Here is a 19621-nt window from a genome sequence, read left to right on the forward strand (position 1 = left end):
GAGTAAGTTGTTGAGTAAGTAAGTGAGTAAATGAGTAAGTTGTTGAGTGAGTGAGTGAGTAAATGAGTAAGTTGTTGAGTGAGTGAGTAAATAAGTAAGTTGTTGAGTGAGTGAGTGAGTGAGTAAATGAGTAAGTTGTTGAGTGAGTGAGTGAGTGAGTAAATAAGTAAGTTGTTGAGTGAGTGAGTGAGTGAGTACATAAGTAAGTTGTTGAGTGAGTGAGTGAGTAAATGAGTAAGTTGTTGAGTGAGTGAGTAAATAAGTAAGTTGTTGAGTGAGTGAGTGAGTGAGTAAATGAGTAAGTTGTTGAGTGAGTGAGTGAGTGAGTAAATAAGTAAGTTGTTGAGTGAGTGAGTGAGTGAGTAAATAAGTAAGTTGTTGAGTGAGTGAGTGAGTGAGTAAATGAGTAAGTTGTTGAGTGAGTGAGTAAATAAGTAAGTTGTTGAGTGAGTGAGTGAGTAAATGAGTAAGTTGTTGAGTGAGTGAGTGAGTGAGTGAGTGAGTAAATAAGTAAGTTGTTGAGTGAGTGAGTGAGTGAGTGAGTAAATAAGTAAGTTGTTGAGTGAGTGAGTGAGTGAGTGAGTGAGTGAGTGAGTAAATAAGTAAGTTGTTGAGTGAGTGAGTGAGTAAATGAGTAAGTTGTTGAGTGAGTGAGTGAGTGAGTAAGTGAGTAAATAAGTAAGGTAAGTTGTTGAGTGAGTGAGTGAGTGAGTAAATGAGTAAGTTGTTGAGTGAGTGAGTGAGTGAGTGAGTAAATGAGTAAGTTGTTGAGTGAGTGAGTGAGTGAGTGAGTGAGTGCATGAGTAAATGAGTAAGTTGTTGAGTAAGTGCGTGAGTAAATGAGTGAGTTACTAAGTAAATTGTTAAGTGTGTATGTGTGTGAGTAAATGAGTAAGTGAGTGAGTTGTTTAGTGAGTGAGTGAGTGAGTGAGTGAGGGGATGACTGGGTGGGTGGGTGGGTGGTTGAGAGAGTAAGTGAGTGAGTTGTTGAGTGAGTGAGTCGTTGAGTGATTGAGTGAGTGAGGGGATGAGTGTGTGGGTGGGTGTTTGAGTGAGCTGTTGAGTGTGTGAGTAAATGAGTGAGTGGGTGGGTGGGTGAGTGAGTGAGTGAGTGAGTTAGTGGGTGGGTGGGTGGGTGGGTGAGTGAGTTGTTGAGTGAGTGAGTGAATGAGCTGTTGAGTGTGTGTGTGAGTGAGTTAGTTGTTAAATGAGTGAGTGAGTGAGTTGTAGAGTGAGTGAATTAGTTGTTAAATAAGTGAGTGAGATGTAGAGTGAGTGAGTTGTTGAGTAAGTGAGTGGGTGGGTAAGTGAGTGAGTGAATAAATGAGTGAGTTGTTGAGTGAGTGAGTGGGTGAGTGAGGTGATGACTGGGTGGGTGGTTGAGTAAGTTAGTAAGTGAGTTATTGAGTGAGTTGTTGAGTGAGTGAGGGGATGAGTAAGTGAGTGAGTGGGTAAGTGAGTGAGTTGTTGAGTGAGTGAGTGAGTGAGTGGGTGAGTGAGGTGATGACTGGGTGGGTGGTTGAGTAAGTTAGTAAGTGAGTTATTGAGTGAGTTGTTGAGTGAGTGAGGGGATGAGTAAGTGAGTGAGTGGGTAAGTGAGTGAGTTGTTGAGTGAGTGAGTGGGTGAGTGAGGTGATGACTGGGTGGGTGGTTGAGTAAGTTAGTCAGTGAGTTATTGAGTGAGTTGTTGAGTGAGTTGTTGAGTGAGTGAGGGGATGAGTAAGTGAGTGAGTGAGTGGGTAAGTGAGTGAGTGGATGTGTGTTGCCACGTTATAGATTGTCGCCTTGTCCAGACAGCGTTTCCAGTTTCAAAATCTCCCAAAATGCATCAGAAAAGCCAATCATGTCTGTGTAGGTGCCCGACCGGCCGTTAGCAGAGCTGAGATTCGAACTCACAAGCTTTTTGGCTAATATGCTTTATCACTGCGCAGTAAACATCAGAACGGCTGTTGATGTTCTGTTTGAGGAAATCTTGTTCACTCTGTAAATGAAAATGGAAGAATTAGACAGAAATCTCTGGCTGTGGATCGATCCAAACACAGTAAATCTTCTCAGCCGTCTGTGTGGTCACGTTCAGCACTGTGATGATGCTGATTATAGTTCACTAGAGAAAACAGTCAGTATAAGATATTTAAGGTCTGTATAACTAAACACTAACACACTGATCATGGTTGGCTGATAAGCATGGACCTTTCTGTACAGTTTCATTTTGCCTTAACTCCTTTAATAGTCTCACCAAGAAAATCATGTTTACACAATTATTTCTTGCCATTCACTGGCCGAAACTGTAAGACCCCCTGGACAGGTCACCAGTCCATCACGGGGCAAACACGCTCACCTAAGGCTGATTTTTAGTAGCTCCAATTGACCCGAAAGGAAACCATTGCAGACACGGGGAGAACATAGAAACTTCACACAGAAAGGACCCGGACTGTTTTACCTGGGAATCGAACCCAGGACCTTCTGGCAGTGAGGTGACAGTGCTACCCACCAAGCCACCTGTACAATTGTATCAATCTTGATTTGTATAAAGATGTATATAAAGTTGTTGTTTTTTAACATTAGATAGACAAACAGACAGACAGACAGACAGACAGACAGACAGACAGACAGACAGACATATAGATAGATAGACAGACAGACAGACAGAAAGACAGGCAGGCAGATAGATAGATAGATAGATAGATAGATAGATAGATAGATAGATAGATAGATAGATAGATAGATAGATAGATGATAGATAGATAGATAGATAGATAGATAGATAGATAGATAGATAGATAGATAGATAGATAGATAGATAGATAGATAGATAAGCTTAGACCTATTCATGCCCCCCTCCAACCCCTGTGGGGTAAAATTTGCACAAGAGTGTGTCCCACAGCATTGTTTATACAGTGTCCACTGACTTTTGAACCAGTGAAAATGCGGGTCTGTTTGCTAGTTCACAGGAACCGACACCAGCACTTTGTTGGTGAAAAAGAGATCCAGAAGAAGTGAAGAGGCTCGTTTATCGTTACAGAAAAGTGAGATGGAACACTGGAACACTGGAGAAACAGGGGACAGACCTACACAGAGTTCTACACATTACTCAGCTCATTACACTCATCAGTGCCAACCTGAAAAGCTTAGCACTGGGCTAACTGCTAAGAGACTAACTTAGTGTAAGTTAATGAGGTCTGGGAGCTATTCCCCACTCTGGTGTGAAAATGTAAGAATTTAGCATCAGAATTATCTCAGACGTTTCACACTCACTGCTGGTTGTGCATGGAATGAGTTAGCATCTAAGGAAGATCATCTTACCCTGTCACAGTACATTCATCTTGCTATCTGTTTGGAAAATCACTTCAGGTCCTGCAAATCCCACAATGCACGAGTAATCTCCTTCCAGAAAATATGATAGTCAAGCTGTCGGCAGAGGAAAGAGCCTTAAAGGCAGGGGTAGCTCAATAGCTAAGGTACAGGACTAGTAACTGGAGGGTCACTGGACTGGAAAGTCACTGGACTGGAAGGTTCAAGCCCCACATCCACCAGGTTGCCACTGTTGGACCCTTGAGCAAGGCTCCTAATCCTCAATTGCTTGCATTGTATTGAGTCGCAGTTGTAAGGGCAGTGGTAGCTTAGCTGTTAAGATACAGGACTTCACCGGAAGGTCTAACTAGGAGGTCACTGGCCTGGACTGAAAGGTTCAAGCCCCACATCTGCCCACTGTTGGGCCCTTGAGCAAGGTTCTTAACCCTCAGCAGTTAAAGTACAGAACTGGTAACTTAACCCTTAATTAACCCTTAACCCTTGCTAAACTGGAAGGTCACTGGACTGCAAGATTGAAGTCTCACATCTGCCCACTGTTGGGCCCTTGAGCAGGGTCCTTAACCCTTAATTGCTTGCTCAGTGGCTAAAAAACAGGTCTAGTAACTGGAAGGTCACTGGACTAGAAGGTCATTGGACTGCAAGATTAAAGTCTCACTTCTGCCCACTTTTGGGCCCTTGAGCAGGGCCCTTAACCCTCAGTTGCTTGCATTGTATTCAGTCACAGTTGTAAGGGCAGTGGTTTCTCAGCGGTTAAATTACAGGACTAGACACTGGAAGGTCACTGGACTGGAAGGTTCAAGCCCCACATCTGCCAGGTTGATACTGTTGGGCCCTTAAGCAAGGCCCTTAACCCTTAATTACTTGCATTGTATTTAGTCACAGTTGTAAGGGCAGTGGTAGCTTAGCAGTTAAAGTACAGAACTGGTAACTTAACCCTCAATTAACCCTTAACCCTCAAAAAGGTTGCTAAACTGGAAGGTCACTGGACTGCAAGATTAAAGTCTCACATCTGCCCACTGTTGGGCCCTTGAGCAGGGCCCTTAACCCTTAATTGCTTGCTCAGTGGTTAAAAAACAGGCCTAGTAACTGGAACGTCACTGGACTAGAAGGTCATTGGACTGCAAGATTAAAGTCTCACTTCTGCCCACTTTTGGGCCCTTGAGCAGGGCCCTTAACCCTCAATTGCTTGCATTGTATTCAGTCACAGTTGTAAGGGCAGTGGTAGCTCAGTGGTTAAGGTACAGGACTAGTAACTAGAACATCACTGGAAGGTTGCTGGACTGGAAGTTTCAAGCCCCACATCTGCCAGGTTGCTACTGTTGGGCCCTTAAGCAAGGCCCTTAACCCTTAATTACTTGCATTGTATTCAGTCACAGTTGTAAAGGCAGTGGTAGCTCAGCGATTACAGGACTAGACACTGGAAGGCCCACCAGGTTGCCAATGTTGGACCCATGACAAGGACCCTCAATTGCTTGCTATGTGATCAGTCACAGTTGTAAGGGCGGTGGTAGCTCAGCTGTTAAAGCTCCATATCTGCCCACTGTTGGACCCTTGAGCAAGGCTCTTAATCCTCAAATGCTTGCATTGTATTCAGTCACAGTTTTAAAAGCAGTGGTAGCTCAGCAATTAAGGTACAGGACTAGTAACTGGAAGGTCACTGGACTGAAAGGTCACCCGTAGGTCAATGGACTGGAAGGTTCAAGCCCCACATTCACCAGGTTGCCACTGCTGGACCCTTGACAAGGCTCTTAATCCTCAATTACTTGTAATCTATAAAGTCTCAATTGTAAGTCACTTTGGATAAAGGTGTCTACTAAATTCTGTAAATAAAAATAGAGCTGGAAAAACAAGAACAGATCATGGACTTCACTTGCACTGTGGGTGGAAGGAACATTATCAAGAGGAGTGTGTGCAGTGTTTTATTCCAAAGGTTTTTTTTTTCCACCCATAATAAAATCAATAAGCTTTGTGTTGTGCCTATTACGCCTGAATGAGGAGCTAAAAGTATCTGTCTCTCTGCATTAATCGATCCTGGAGCTGCTGGTAATATATTTTGACCAAGGCTTGATGTCACCACAATAAGAATTAGTGCCCTGGGTGGAAGACTAACAGTCTCCTCACAGTTAAGACAGGAGTATTACCTTATTTGTTACCTAATGTGCTTCAAATCTTGTAGGTTTTGGTTATCTGTGATTGGAGAAACCATCCAAACTCCAGGGCCTCGCCAGATTGAGTCTACAATCAAGTCAAGCCAAAGTATTTGTATAGTGCTTTTTATAATAGACATTTACTCAAAGCAACCTCACAGAATCCAGGACCAACAGACCAAAAAAAAAAACCATGCAAATCAAAGAAACCTTGAGAAGAACCAGACTCAGCAGGGACCCCCGTCCTCCTTGGGTGGCCTGGAGGATAATTTGAATAAATAGGATTTACACAAACAATGTGAGTTCTTCATTATTCAGTCCATTCTCATTGTAAGTTCTGGACATTTTTGGTGAAAATACGCCAGGCTGCCGTCACATCTAGCAGGAGCAGCATTGTTGGCACAGTAGTCTCGACTTGCAGGATTCACCCTCGAGTGGATAAACAGGTTCCCGTCAGAACCACCTCGGAGTAAAACAAGAGGGCTAAATGTCGTGACCTTAACAATCATTATTCTCTTCAGGTAGTTCCCTCAGGTCTTAAACAGGTGAACAGAGCTACCATGTTTACTTATTTGGATTTGTGTAGGGTGGCACAGTGGCTTGGTGGGTAGCATTTACATTTGCATTTTCGGCATTTAGCGGACGCCTTTATACAAAGTGACTTACAGTACTGTGACAGTATACAATCTAAGCAATTGAGGATTAAGGGCCTTGCTCAAGGGCCCAACAATTGCAACCTAGCAGAGGGTTGAACTGGCAACCTTATACTACCTTGCCTTGGGCTTGAACCGGCAACCTTCTGATTACTAGTCCAGTACCTTAACCACTAGGCTACAGCTGCCTACTGTTACCTGGTAGCGCTGTTGCCTCACAGCAATAAGGTCCTGGGTTTGATTCCCAGGTGGAGCGGTGTGGGCCCATATTGTCTGGAGTTTGCATGTTCTCCCCTTGTCTGTGTAGACATGCAGTCAGGCGATCTGGAGATACTAAATTGGCTAATGTGGTGGTAAAACAGAAAAAGAATGGATGAATGAATGGATTTGTGTGATGCATGTAATCGTATCCGCATTAATGAGAGATGAATGGAGTTATGAATATTCAGTAATGCCATTTGGACTGTCTGGTGCGCTCTCTGTTTTTCTGTCCTTCATGAATAAAGTGCTTGTAGACATGCACAAATGGATGGTGGTCTATTTGGATGGCATCCTGATATACCCTTTTAAACCTGCTTTCACCCTGTTCTTCAATGGTCAGGAGCCCCACAGGACCACCCCAGAGCAGGTATTATTTAGGTGGTGGATCATTCTCAGCACTGCAGTGACACTGACATGGTGGTGGTGTGTTAGTGTGTGTTGTGCTGGTATGAGTGGATCAGATCACTGCTGGACTGAGAATAGTCCACCAACCAAAAATATCCAGCCAACAGCGCCCCGTGGGCAGCGTCCTGTGACTACTGATGAAGGTCTAGACGACGACCAACTAAATTAGCAGCGATAGATGAGCGATCGTCTCTGACTTTACATCTACAAGGTGGACCAACTAGGTAGGAGTGTCTAATAGAGTGGACAGTGAGTGGACACGGTATTTAAAAACTCCAGCAGTGCTGCTGTGTCTGATCCACTCATACCAGCACAACACACACTAACACACCACCACCATGTCAGTGTCACTGCAGTGCTGAGAATGATCCACCACCTAAATAATACCTGCTCTGTGGTGGTCCTGTGGGGGTCCTGACCATTGAAGAACAGCATGAAAGTAGGTTAAAAAAGTATGTAGAGAAACAGATAGGCTACAGTCAGTAATTGTAGAACTACAAAGTGCTACCACACTAGCCTTTGGACCTCCTCCTTATATGCCGTTTCATCGCCATTAGAGATAAGCCCGACCAGGGTGGTGTCATCTGCGAACTTAATTGTGACGTTGTCTGGATGGCTACTGACACAGTTGTACGTGTACAGGGTATAGAGTAGTGGACTCAGCACACAGCCCTGTGGAGACCCAGTGTTGAGTCTGAGGGCTGTGGAGAGATGTGAGCCAACTCTAACTTTCTGTCATTGTTCCAGACAGACTGACTGTTTGTTTAACATGTTTGCTTTAAAAAAAAAAAATAAACAAATAAAACAGTTATTATTTATTGTGATTGTACATTTCTATATAAAACTAACACGTGGGCACTCAAAACTGTACATTAAAAATTGTTTAGATTTATATGCCAAGTTTGATTTATTCAAAGGTTTAAAGGAAAATGTAGGTTTGTGTGAGTTTGATGAGGATTTGTGACCATTATGCCTCAGTCTCGAAAACAAAGACTTGTACTGTCTGAGATGTACTGTCAGTGAATGACGCACGTAGCATTAACGTTTGGTCCACATCTCCGGAGCTGGATATGTGATAAGTGCTTCATAATTGCTGTTTGTGGTTCGTTTTAGTCAATAACGATGCCAAAACTTCCATTATGACAAAAACATTTACAGAAATGATGGGATTTAGAAGAAACGTCCATTTTAATGTCTCGCCTCATAGTGGATTAGGTAACTTCTAGGAACTGATGCTTGTTTTAAAGGGTTTCCTACATGTTCTTATGGAAAAATTTGATTTTAGCTCCGGTTTCCTCCCACAGTCAGGTTAATTAGAGACACTGACTTGAGGTGAATACGTGTGTGTATGTGTGTGTATATGTGTGTCTGCCCTGCGATGGACTGGCACCCCGTCCAGGGTGTTACTGTGTGCCTTGCGCCCATTGAAAAGCTGGGGTAGGCTCCAGCACCCCCCCCTCGACCCTAATTGAATAAGTGGTTAAGAAAGTGAGTGAGTGTTTTGGGTCACCACATTAGATCAGGTCTGTATACCAGTCTCTATCTGGGCTTGGGACTGGAGAGAGGGTGCCAAAAGCCAGGCTGTTTTAACCCCCCCCCTCCCCTCCCCGCTCCCCCCTCCCCTCCCCTCCAGCTGTGCAGCGTAAAATCAAAGAGGAACAATAAATGAATCTGAGTGGATTTGGTAACATGAACAGCATGGATTGTTCTGTAGTGAGTTGAAGGTTAATAAATATTATTTGCAATGCAGCGTGGGTATTATGTTTTGTAGAGAGCTATAAGGTCAGAAATACTGTAAAACTTGTGTGTGTGCTGATGTATTCTGATATAAACTATATTATTCCCCTGTTCCACCTTTTTACACTCCTCCCCTGTGTTTCCCCTCACACCGTATCTTGCGAATTGCCAATCGGGCAACTCAGATCCAGATATCTGACATGCTAGAAATCTCGCTTCAGATCGAGTTGTTGAGTAGTTCACACGACTGAGAGCCGAGTTGCTCCCGAGCCAGCAAATCTAGCGCCGACCAGTCACCGAGCGAAAATCAGGGCAAAAATCGTGTAGTGTGAACCAGGCATTAGATAGTATACTGTCACAGTACTGTAAGTTGAAAAAAGTGTTTGCTAAATGTAATGGAGCTCAACAGTGGAAATCTGGCAGTGGTGGGGCAGTGGTGGTTGAACCAGCAACCTTCTGCTTATTAGTTCAGTACCCTCATCACTGTTGATGCTGTGAATTTCTTCTTTTTAAAACACGGTTTATCCTTCTCTCTTTTTACTGACTGCCATCATCCTCCAGAACCTCAGCCGTGTTTATCCTGTTTTCTCTCTTCCTGTGGATTAAAGGGTGTCCGTCATGGCAAATCTTCAACCTGGTGATGATAAATACATAATGAAGTCACTTACACACACACACACACACACAGTATAGTGCTTAAACACAAGCGTGCACATGTACACAAAACTCCCAGCTGGTTGCTTGGTGTAGGTGGAGCGGGGAAAGCCTGTTCGTCCAGTCATGCAGTGTTGGTGTGGAGGTGGAGAGGGAGAAAAAGATGTAGCATCCAAACTTGAAAGAGAACGGAGGTGGTGTTGAATAACATGGACATCCTCAGGCTTTTCATGCTCTAAGACTAGCTGTCTGTCTGTCTGTCGCTGTATCTGTGTGTCTGACTGTCTAATCCTGCGTGTCATTTTGTGTGGAAGATCCTTCACCATATTTGGTAACAGAAAGCTACTTCCTTTATATACACTAAAGCAGTGGTTCTCAAACTTTTTAGACCAAGTACCACCCATTATCAAACCAAAAGTTCCAAGTACCACCTATGTTTCTCATCACAGAACCACATATGGCACACATTAATTAGGTGTGTGTGTGTGTATATACAGTATATTAGTGATGGGAATTATGGCTTCTTGAAGGGAGTCGGATCTTTTCGGCTCGGTTCCTTTTAAAGAGCCGTTAAAAAAATGGCTCTTCGTTCTTCGGGAGGCGCTACTGGGGGTAAACTATAAGACACCCCCGATATTAATATAAAATGTTGCTACCTTGCCTTAAATGTATTCCTAATTCAAACAACACTTAAATGAGAAAAAAAGATTTATTTCAAAAGGAAAAAAAACCACAGGGAAGAGACATACTGTGGTTGCATTTCATTAAGTTTCAGAAAAATCCTCTTTTGTACAGAGATGCGACTGTTTGTTTCTGCTTTAAAACATAAGCACAATGAAATAACCAGATTTAACACAATTAAACAAGTTTATAGTTTATTTCTCAATTATTTATCATTATACTACTAGCTCTAGCTTTCTGCGTGTGTGTGTGTGTGTGTGTGTGTGTGTGTGTGTGAGTATGCATGCGTGCGAGTGTGTGGTGTTAGTGTATGTGAATGTAAGTGTGTGTGTGTGTGTGTGTCTCGCTCGCTTTCCGTGATACTGAAAGTGCAGCTCTTATTACCAGTTATAATTAATTCCCTCTACTGATGCGAAGCTGAATGGGTGGATTACAGTCGATAAGAACCGGAATCGGACCGTTCACAAACGACTCATCACTAGTATATCTGCAGTTACCACTGACCATTTCAGTGAGTGCGCCTGTTTAGCGGAGCAGCCTGGTGATGTCAGGAACGAGATCAGTGAGATTCAAACGCAGATCTGCTCTGACAAAAGCGTTTCGGAAATTTCGAGATGGAAACCGCGAACTTGAAGTATAGACGTAATGAAGTACGGTGTCTGCTGCGTAGCCCCGAATATTTTTAAAAACACATTCGTTTTAATTAAACTGATTTTATTAAAACAGAATTATAATAACTTTGAAACAGATTTTATTAGTAATTTACACATTTTGTTTCATATTTTTTTATTTATAATTATTAAATTATTTATTTTTTCGGTGCATGTAATTACTTTTCCGAGATTATCTGGCATACCACCTCGTGCTGCTTCACGTACCACCAGTGGTACGCGTACCACAGTTTGAGAACCACTGCACTAAAGTATTCAGGAAGTTCAGGGTTGAATTTATAGTTAATAATTGATGGTCTGGTTTGGATGTATAGATAATATAGGACCCTTTTTTATAGGCCTGTTCTTCCATAGATGCTTTAATATCGTAATCAAGACCATGTTGGCACCAGATTCAGAAAATAGGAAATACAATTTTGTAACTGTATTTAATAAAGTTTTAAATGTTTAAAGTTTTTAAATGACAGTACAGCATAGTATAATAAAATAGACTTATATTATACAGTATATTATACTGTATATACAATGCAGTATATATCTGTTTGGGGTTTAATAATATATCTTTGTATTTAAAGGGCCACTAAAGGTCCAAGAATGTGACACCATTAACCCTGGGTAGGACTGTCACCTCACAGCTAGAAGGTCCTGGGTTCAATTCCCAGTAGGGGAATTCCGGGTCCTTTCTGTGTGGAGTTTGCATGTTCTCCTTGCATGGGTTTCCTCCTACAGTCCAAAAACATGCAGTCAGGTTAATTGGAGACCCTGAATCGCCCTAGAAGTGAATGAATGTGTGTATGTGTGTGTGTGTGTGTGTGTATGTTTGTCTGACCTGCGATAGACTGGCGTCATATCCAGGGTGTTACTGTGTGCCTTGCGCCCGTTGAAAGGCTGGGTAGCACTGTCGCCTCACAGCGAGAAGGTCCTGGGTTCGATTCCCAGTCGGAGAATTCCGGGTCCTTTCTGTGTGGAGTTTGCATGTTCTCCTCACGTGGGTTTCCTCCAGGAGCTCCGGTTTCCTCCCTCAGTACAAAGATGTGTAAATGTGGTGAGGTGGAGATACAAAATCGGCCGTGAAGGTGTTTGACATTGAACCTGAACTGATGAGTTATGGGTAACCTTTAATTACCCGTCCTGTCATTAATGGAACCAAAAGGCTGTTGTAGCCTAGTGGTTAAGGTACTGGACTAGTAATTGAAAGGTCACTGGTTCAAACCCCACCACAACCAGGTTTCCGCTGTTGGGCCCTTGAGCAAGGCCCTTAACGTTCAATTGCTTAGACAGTTTATATGCTTTCAGCCAAGATGACATAAGGTATTGTCTTAATGCTCATGGGAAATTTGCTGAATCCATGATACAGGTAAATATATTTTATCAATATAAAAGCTTGCAAAATGCTTGCATAGCTTGCAACTGGGTCCTAGATGGATGGATGGATGAATAGATAGATAGGTAGATAGATAGATAGATAGATAGATAGATAGATAGATAGATAGATAGATAGATAGATAGATAGATAGATAGATAGATAGATAGATAGATAGACTGATATGACATAACCTCTGATCTCTGTTATGTTAATAGCCTATTGATTTTCCCGTTACGTCATATTTTTTTATTATTAGATTTTTTTTACTCCCAATTAAATGTAATGGGACCCCCTAGTTTCCCTCTCTTGAGAACCAGTGGTGCAAAACATGACCCTAAAATCTTAATAAATAAACAGATAGATAGACAGACAGATAGACACATAGATGCTTTATTTATCCTGAAGGAAATTACTGATTACAATCTATCCACCTATTTCCTCGGCTTCTTCCCGTTAGGAGTCGCCGGCAGATCGTGATCCGCATTATTGATTTGGCACAGTTTTTACGCCGGATGCCCTTCCAGACTCGACCCTCCCTATTTATCCGGGCTTGGGACCAGCACTACAATGCACTGGTTTGTGCATCCTAGCGGCCGGGTACCTATAGGACAATTAAGTGTCTCCAATTAGCCTGGCTTCATGTTTTTGGACTGTGGGAGGAAACTGGAGCACCCGGAGGAAACCCTCGCGGACACGGGGAGAACATGCAAACTCCTGGGGATCGAACCCAGGACCTTCTTGCTGTGAGGCAACAGTGGTACCCACTTAGCCACCATGCCGCCCAAATTAATAAATATTGAAAATAAATTACGTTTCAGTGCGTCATATTTGTCTTTTTACAATGAAAATATATTCTAAACATAATCAGGTTATTTATTTTACATTATTAAACACATTTAGGACAGTGCTTATGTATTCAGTATTCATTTATCTAAAAAAAAAATAGGGAAAATTATTATGGCCCATAATTTAGGGCCATGAAATACATCATTTAAATTCTGCGTGTTTTGTTGCACCCTAGAGAACGAATCCTCTCCTCTGTAAATCATGACTATTAACACTCTGACTTTTGGAAAGCGCACGAAAACTTCTCCCAGTAGGATATTAATCAATGCCCAAAAAACGAGCCTCATGTGCACAGTTTATTCCCTCCTTCATTCAGCCGGTGCATCATCATCATTACCGGGCACGGTGTCCTCCCGCTCCCGCTCCGTTCACCACGCCCATTCCCTTATACTCCCTTCTCTCTCCTTTACTTTCTTTCATTCGCATTGTTTTACTGCTCCCAGTGCGCGTCTCGCCCAGTGCGTAACTGGTGCGTGTGGACCAATCAGCGCTCAGTCCGACTTCCACATTACCTTATCGGTCCTGCGCGCTCCCGTTACGCGCGCCCGTTTACAGCCTTCACTCCTCTTCAGTCCCTCAAGTGCGCGCTTCTTCAAGGGTTGCCAGATTGGATGGACACCTCAGGGTGGATATCAGAGGGAAATAATGTTCTGCAAGTCACCAAAGTGAAGCAAAATAAGTACTAAACACAAAGGCAACCCGAACTGGAAAAAAACAACCAATTATCACAGATTTTATGCGTTTTATACAGAATTTAAAAAAAATGTGTGCATTAAACAGAGTACTTGTAAAGCAATAATGATAAAAGACATATTAGTAAGGAATATATCTCATTTACATTTTCAGCATACGCTTTTATCCCAAGCGACTTACACAATGAGCTGAACACGATGAGCAATTGAGAGTTAAGGGCCTTGCTCAGGGACCCAACAGTGGCAACTTGGTGGTGGTGGGGCTTGAACCGGCAACCTTCTGTTTACTAGTCCAGTACCTTAATCACTGGCCCTCTCATATGTGTAAGTCTCTCTAAGCAAGCCCAAATCAGCCAGCCTAAATAAAATAAAACGAAAAATATAAGAACATAATAATAATAATATATATAATATATGTCGATTTTTGTGACAGTTTATTTAAGAAACATAATTTATTTATATCCTATTATTTATGTATGTGTTATACTCACACAATTCATGTTTATTTAACAAATATAATTTGCTATTTATACTATTAATGTATATGTTAAGTTATACGTCACTAATATTTCGTTTTTGTGCCACTGTATTCACCTCATACCTCCCTTGTAAGAGCTATTTGTGAGGGATTTTTATTTACTGTAGCCTATTTGGTATCGAATTAGGTGCCTGAAATATTGGGCAAGTGTTTAAAACCCTAGAACATTTTATCAAATGTAGTTAAATCTAAAAATCGAAAGGAAAAAGTTAGAATAATAATTAAGTTATTAAAAGTACATGTTGCGCCTTATGTTTGGGCAAAATGAGGGAAACAATACATGAGTGGAAATCTGAAGGCGCATCATCCAATCTGGCAACGCCGCCCCTCCTCTTCCGTTCCGCCGCCCTCGCCGGTGCCTGACCCGGTTGATGACGTAGGAGAGATTCCGTGGTGCCCACCGACGTAGGCACCGGACCGCCGGGCGCCTATAAAAGCGGCGCGGTCCGAGCTGTCGGCACACTCGCTCTCACCAGTCTCTCCGACTCAGGAACCAGAGCATCAGCGGAGATAGCGAGGACCTCCATCACTCCTCCTTAAGGCTAACTCGCTTTCGGCTTTGGTTCACCATGGAAACTTCGGTGTTTAAGCGGAGCAGACGAAGCTCCATGACACGCGACCTGAAGAGTAAGTACCTGCTGCGGGTCTTCAGTCCCTGGACTTGATCCTTACTGGTGACTCTTAATTACTGTGTTTTTATGATGGAATAATTTTGAATCATGAATGAATGAGTGTGAGCCATGCTGAAGAGAAAGATGCTTCAGATTAGAAACTTTTGTAAAGTCTAAACACAAGTTTATAAAAGTTTTTAGACTTTAAATATTTCATATTGATGCACTAATTTGTGTTAAATCAAGAATGAACTAGAAATGCATTTAAATTTGTTGATAAAATGTACATTTATGTCAGATTGAACTCTCACTAAGCAAACTTTGACAAACAAGAGGGTTTTGTTTTCTACAAAATGCCCTAAAAACTTAAGAAATTAATATTTGATGTCTATTTAAAGATGTTTTTATATTTATTTATTGGCTTTTTAGTAATTCAAGCTGCAGAATTGGTTTCAATATTTAAAGCTGCAATATAAAATCTAGTACTTAAAGCTGCAATATGGAGTTTAGTATTTAGAGATGCAGTATAAAATTTAGTACTTAAAGCTGCAGTATGGAGCTTTGAATTTAAAGCTGCAATATTAAAACTTTATCCTTTGAAGCTGCAATGTAAAGCTTAGTACTTAAAGCTGCAGTATGTAGCTTTGAATATAAAGATGCAGAATAAAACTTAGTACTTAAAGCTGCAGTATGGCACTTAGTATTTAAAGGTGCAATATTAAAACTTTATCCTTTAAAGCTGCAGTATGAAACTTAGTACTTAAAGCTGCAGTATGGAGCTTTTAATATAAAGATGCACTATTGAGCTTAGTATTTAAAGCTGCAATATGAAACTTAGTACTTAAAGTTGCAGTATGGAGCTAAGTATTTAAAGCTGCTGAATAGAGCTAAGTACTTAAAGCTGCAGTATAGAACTTAGTACTTAAAGCTGCAGTATAGAACTTAGTACTTAAAGCTGCAATATGAAACTTAGTACTTAAAGCTGCAGTATGAAACTTAGTATTTAAAGATGCACTATTGAGCTTAGTACTTAAAGCTGCAATATGAAACTTAGTACTTAAATCTGCAGTGTGAAATTTAGTATTGAAAGCTGCAGAATGGAACTTTGCATTTAGAGCTGCAGTATGGAGCTTAATATTTAAAGCTGCAGTATGGAACTTCAGTTGTTGTGCAGAGTAATCTGATGGTTTCAAGCAGAAAATCAATATGCACATTGATCAACCACTTCATCCTGGTCAATCCAGGATGCCAAATCCAGCACAGGGCTTTAGCTGAGAGCTGAGTGTCTAAATCTGGAACGCTGATCCCTGTAGATCTCCCTGTGATGTTAAAATCGAAACTGACAGCTCTGACAGACAAACAGACAGACAGACATGATGTAACTTCTTAGTCTTTCCAAAGCAACACAAATCACAGTTAATAATGAATGTCGTGTGTGTTTTGTCAGGTGGTCTCTCGCTCTGGCTGGTGGTCTGGCTGGTGGTGGTAAAGCCCGCTCCCGTGCAGGGCTGTCCACACCTCTGCGTTTGTTACCCCAGCCCCATGACCGTGAGCTGCCAGGCGCAGAACTTCACCTTGGTGCCCACCGGCGTTCCTTACGACTCCCAGCGCGTCTTTCTGCAGAACAATCGTATCACTGAGCTGCGAGTAGGCTCTTTCGGTTTCGGGACTCAGGTACGTGTGTGTGTGTGGGGGGGGGGGGGGGGGGGGGGGGGTTCCATTGGCTGTAATTAAACTGGAACTAACTAGACTGGGTAATAAGAGAAAATATGATATAAAATTTGTTTTTTTTATTGTAGAACAGTATATCTTACCACTTCTCCTCACACTTCTTGTGCTCACTTCATCTTCTACTACCTCCCACATCTCATTCTTCTCCACTTCTCCATCTCTCTCTATTATTTTTGCTCAAACCCCTGCTTTCTTCACCATATTCTAACATTCCTCATCCCCCTTCATGACTTTCCACCATTCTGTTGCCCCCTCACGCCCTCTCCAGGTCCTGTGGCTCTTCTCTAACAACATCACCTGGATTGAGGCTGGTGCCTTCAGCGAGCTGCGTGACCTGGAGGAACTGGACCTGGGTGACAACCCTCACCTGCGGCGTCTGGAGGGCGGAGCCTTCCGTGGGCTGGAGAAGCTGCAGAGTCTCCACATGCACCGCTGCCGACTGGCCGCCCTCCCCCACGACATCTTCCACAAGCTCTACAGCTTGCATTACCTCTACCTGCAGGAGAACCAGCTCCACTTCCTCCAGGACGACCTGTTCGCTGACCTGATCAACCTCAGCCAGCTCTTCCTGCACGGGAACCGCATCCGCACCCTGTCCGAGAACGTGTTCCGTGGCCTGGTCAACCTGGACCGCCTGCTAATGCACGACAACCGCATCCGCCAGGTCAACCGCCGCGCCTTCCGCGACCTGGGCCGCCTCACCATGCTCTTTCTGTTTAACAACTCCCTGGCCGAGATGCCCGGTCAAGCCATGCGTGATATCGAGTCCATCGAGTTCCTGAGGCTCAATAACAATCCCTGGGCGTGTGGTTGTGAGGCACAGCCGCTCTGGGAATTCTTCAGGTCGAACCGGCTGTCCAGCTCCGAGCTGATCTGCGCTTCTCCCGCTGCCCGTCGTGGCTTGGACCTCCGCTTCCTGCGTGAGATGGACTTCGCCCTGTGCCCCCTGCCAGACCCCGGTTCCCTGGCTGGAACCACCACCACTACCTTCAGCACCAAGACCCGCTGGTGGTTCTCCAAGCACAAGCCGGTCAGCTCCACCAAGGGCATCTTTGAGAAAAGCTCCGAAACCGTGAAGGCCCATCCCTACTCCGGCGGCAAACCCTCAATTACATCAACGTCTACAAAGTACGAGCTGGGCGAGGAAGAGGCGCTGCTTCCCAAGCTGGATCCGGAAGAGTACTGGGCCAACTACGGCAATGAAGACGCCGGCATCACATCGCTGCGCTGCTTCGAGCTGGAATGCCCGCCCGACTTTGACACCCTTCCGCCGTTTTCTTCTTCCTCTTCTTGTTCTTCTTCCACTCTCTTGCTGCTCGTTTCGTGCATTCTGACTGTATGTATCCACCTCCTGTTCGGCTGAATGTCTCCGCTTTAGTGAGGAATCTCGATTCCCCGTTTAGTCTTCGCCTCTATGGAGGAAAGAAGACCCCGTTTACTCAACCTAACTCTCGAACACCTGATTCCTTCCACCTTTACTGTATCTCTGTTCTGTTCAGTTTGAGCCTCTAGAAGCTGCAGGCAGCTAGAGGGCGCTATACTGATTTAGGATACAGTAGGAAAATAAAAAAACAGGGAATCCAGGGCGGGTACTGCTGTGCAGGCCATTAATACAATGGAAGGGAACGATAGGTACTACCGGGGGGCTCGGTTAGTCAACAGGTACGCTGTCCTCCTTCCTTGTGGACGCTTCATATATAGCACAGTCCGTACGGACTGCGGATATATGGTTCCGTTTTAGGGTTTGTACAACATTTGTATACTTCTGCCTTTTTTGGCCAACATTAGTGCTAACGCTTGTGATGGTCCCATGACTACAACTTTTATCTTTAAGCAACAAACACTGTTACTGTACTCAGAACACACCGATTTCAGTGCCATCATGGCACCACTCATAGTAATGTTAGATAGACATGTTTTCTAAAACCATACTGGTTTTAACAGTCGTATAGCTATCGCAGGTATCAGTGATATCTAAAGATTCAGGGAGATCAGACCAGACAGATGGAATGTAAATGCACGAGGACAAACTGTCATAAGAAGCAGGTGGTATGAAAAATGAAAGCCAGGAGAGAGGAGTTATGTAAGAGAGAGAACGCGCGAGAGAGAAAGAGCGCGAGAGAGAACGAAACAAATACAAACACGGTTATCTGCTCTTGTGCCACGTACCGACTATCACATCATCTAGATATACTGTACTATGACATCATAATCAAAAGAGCTGTGCATAATGCAAATGACCTTTGTGCTTTCCTGTGTGTGTGAATGGAACGACGTTAAACCTTGTCGTACGAGTTTGTAATTTTTTAAACAGATTGACTTGCTGTGTTGTTTTTTTTCCTGCTTTATTTTTCAAATATAAAGACCTTTGTGTACGAGTTTGTTCACTGTGAGACTCTTTTCAGGCTGTTTTGCCTCAAACCCATTGGAACCAACCTAAAACATAAATCAAATTGGTGGACTTAATCCAAGATGACAACCAACCCAACCCAACCACGCAAACCCACCAAAAAAGAAAGAGAAGCACCGTGTTACCCCATGGATCAAACTTCCAAGATAGGCAATAAGTAAATCAGCAGAGCAACCGTGCACTTTGTAGTACAATTGAATTGAATTGAATACATATGGATGCCAATGGACTTACTGGTTGAAGAGTTGAGAGTGCAAAGAAAGCCATTCAGGCTCCCAAACTTAAATGCAAGTGTTTATTTTGCGGTCGGATGGCATAGCTTTCTGTTATTGGGAGTCAAAAAGAGAAAATGAGCTCTTCTCTTAAGGTGGTTGGGGTGGCGTTTTCCTTTGTATGAGACAGAAGGTAGAAAGTAGGTAGGTAGAAGAGATTGTTAAGCATTAGAGCCCTAATTAAGTTCAATAGGGTTTGTTTAAACCCTTGTACTTAAGAATACTTGATTGCTATTGCTTTCTTAAGTTAGAAATCCAATTTCTGTGTGAGAAACACACAATTAGACCCAAATCTCTCTTATAAAAATGTCTTTATGGACCCCAGGGCTAAGTTTCACCCTCACAGAAGGGTAGCTGATGTGCGATAGATGGGAATCAGCAAGCATCAACTAAATTAGATCAAATTAGAACAAAGTTTCTCTCTCTAAACTTGTTGTGGGAGCGTGAATCCGCACGCCGATGCACTAATCAACTTCCTGACGTGTACCATCTTCTCGGCTCGATTTGCACTTCAAACGTTGCCTCGCTCTATCCAGCTGCGCCGAAGGATCCTCGGGGTCTCGCCTTTTTGCTCGGCTGTTCTGCCTCAAGAGCGGCTACGAGAGAGAGAGACGAGATGAAAATAGAAAAATAG

General features: G+C 43.1%; 1 protein-coding gene across 1 annotated transcript; it reads left to right on the plus strand.

Moving 5' to 3' along the window:
- The first annotated feature begins 14532 nt into the window (after window positions 1–14532).
- rtn4rl2a (reticulon 4 receptor-like 2 a) lies at window positions 14533–18683 on the plus strand. The gene is made up of 3 exons (XM_062995333.1): window positions 14533–14590; window positions 16022–16248; window positions 16574–18683. The coding sequence occupies exons 1-3, from the start codon at window positions 14533–14535 to the stop codon at window positions 17666–17668; spliced, it is 1380 nt and encodes a 459-aa protein (XP_062851403.1). The 3' UTR covers window positions 17669–18683.
- The last annotated feature ends 938 nt before the right edge of the window (window positions 18684–19621 follow it).

This window comes from Trichomycterus rosablanca, chromosome 5 (genome assembly GCF_030014385.1).
Source record: "Trichomycterus rosablanca isolate fTriRos1 chromosome 5, fTriRos1.hap1, whole genome shotgun sequence".
Classification (NCBI taxonomy): Eukaryota; Metazoa; Chordata; class Actinopteri; order Siluriformes; family Trichomycteridae; genus Trichomycterus; species Trichomycterus rosablanca.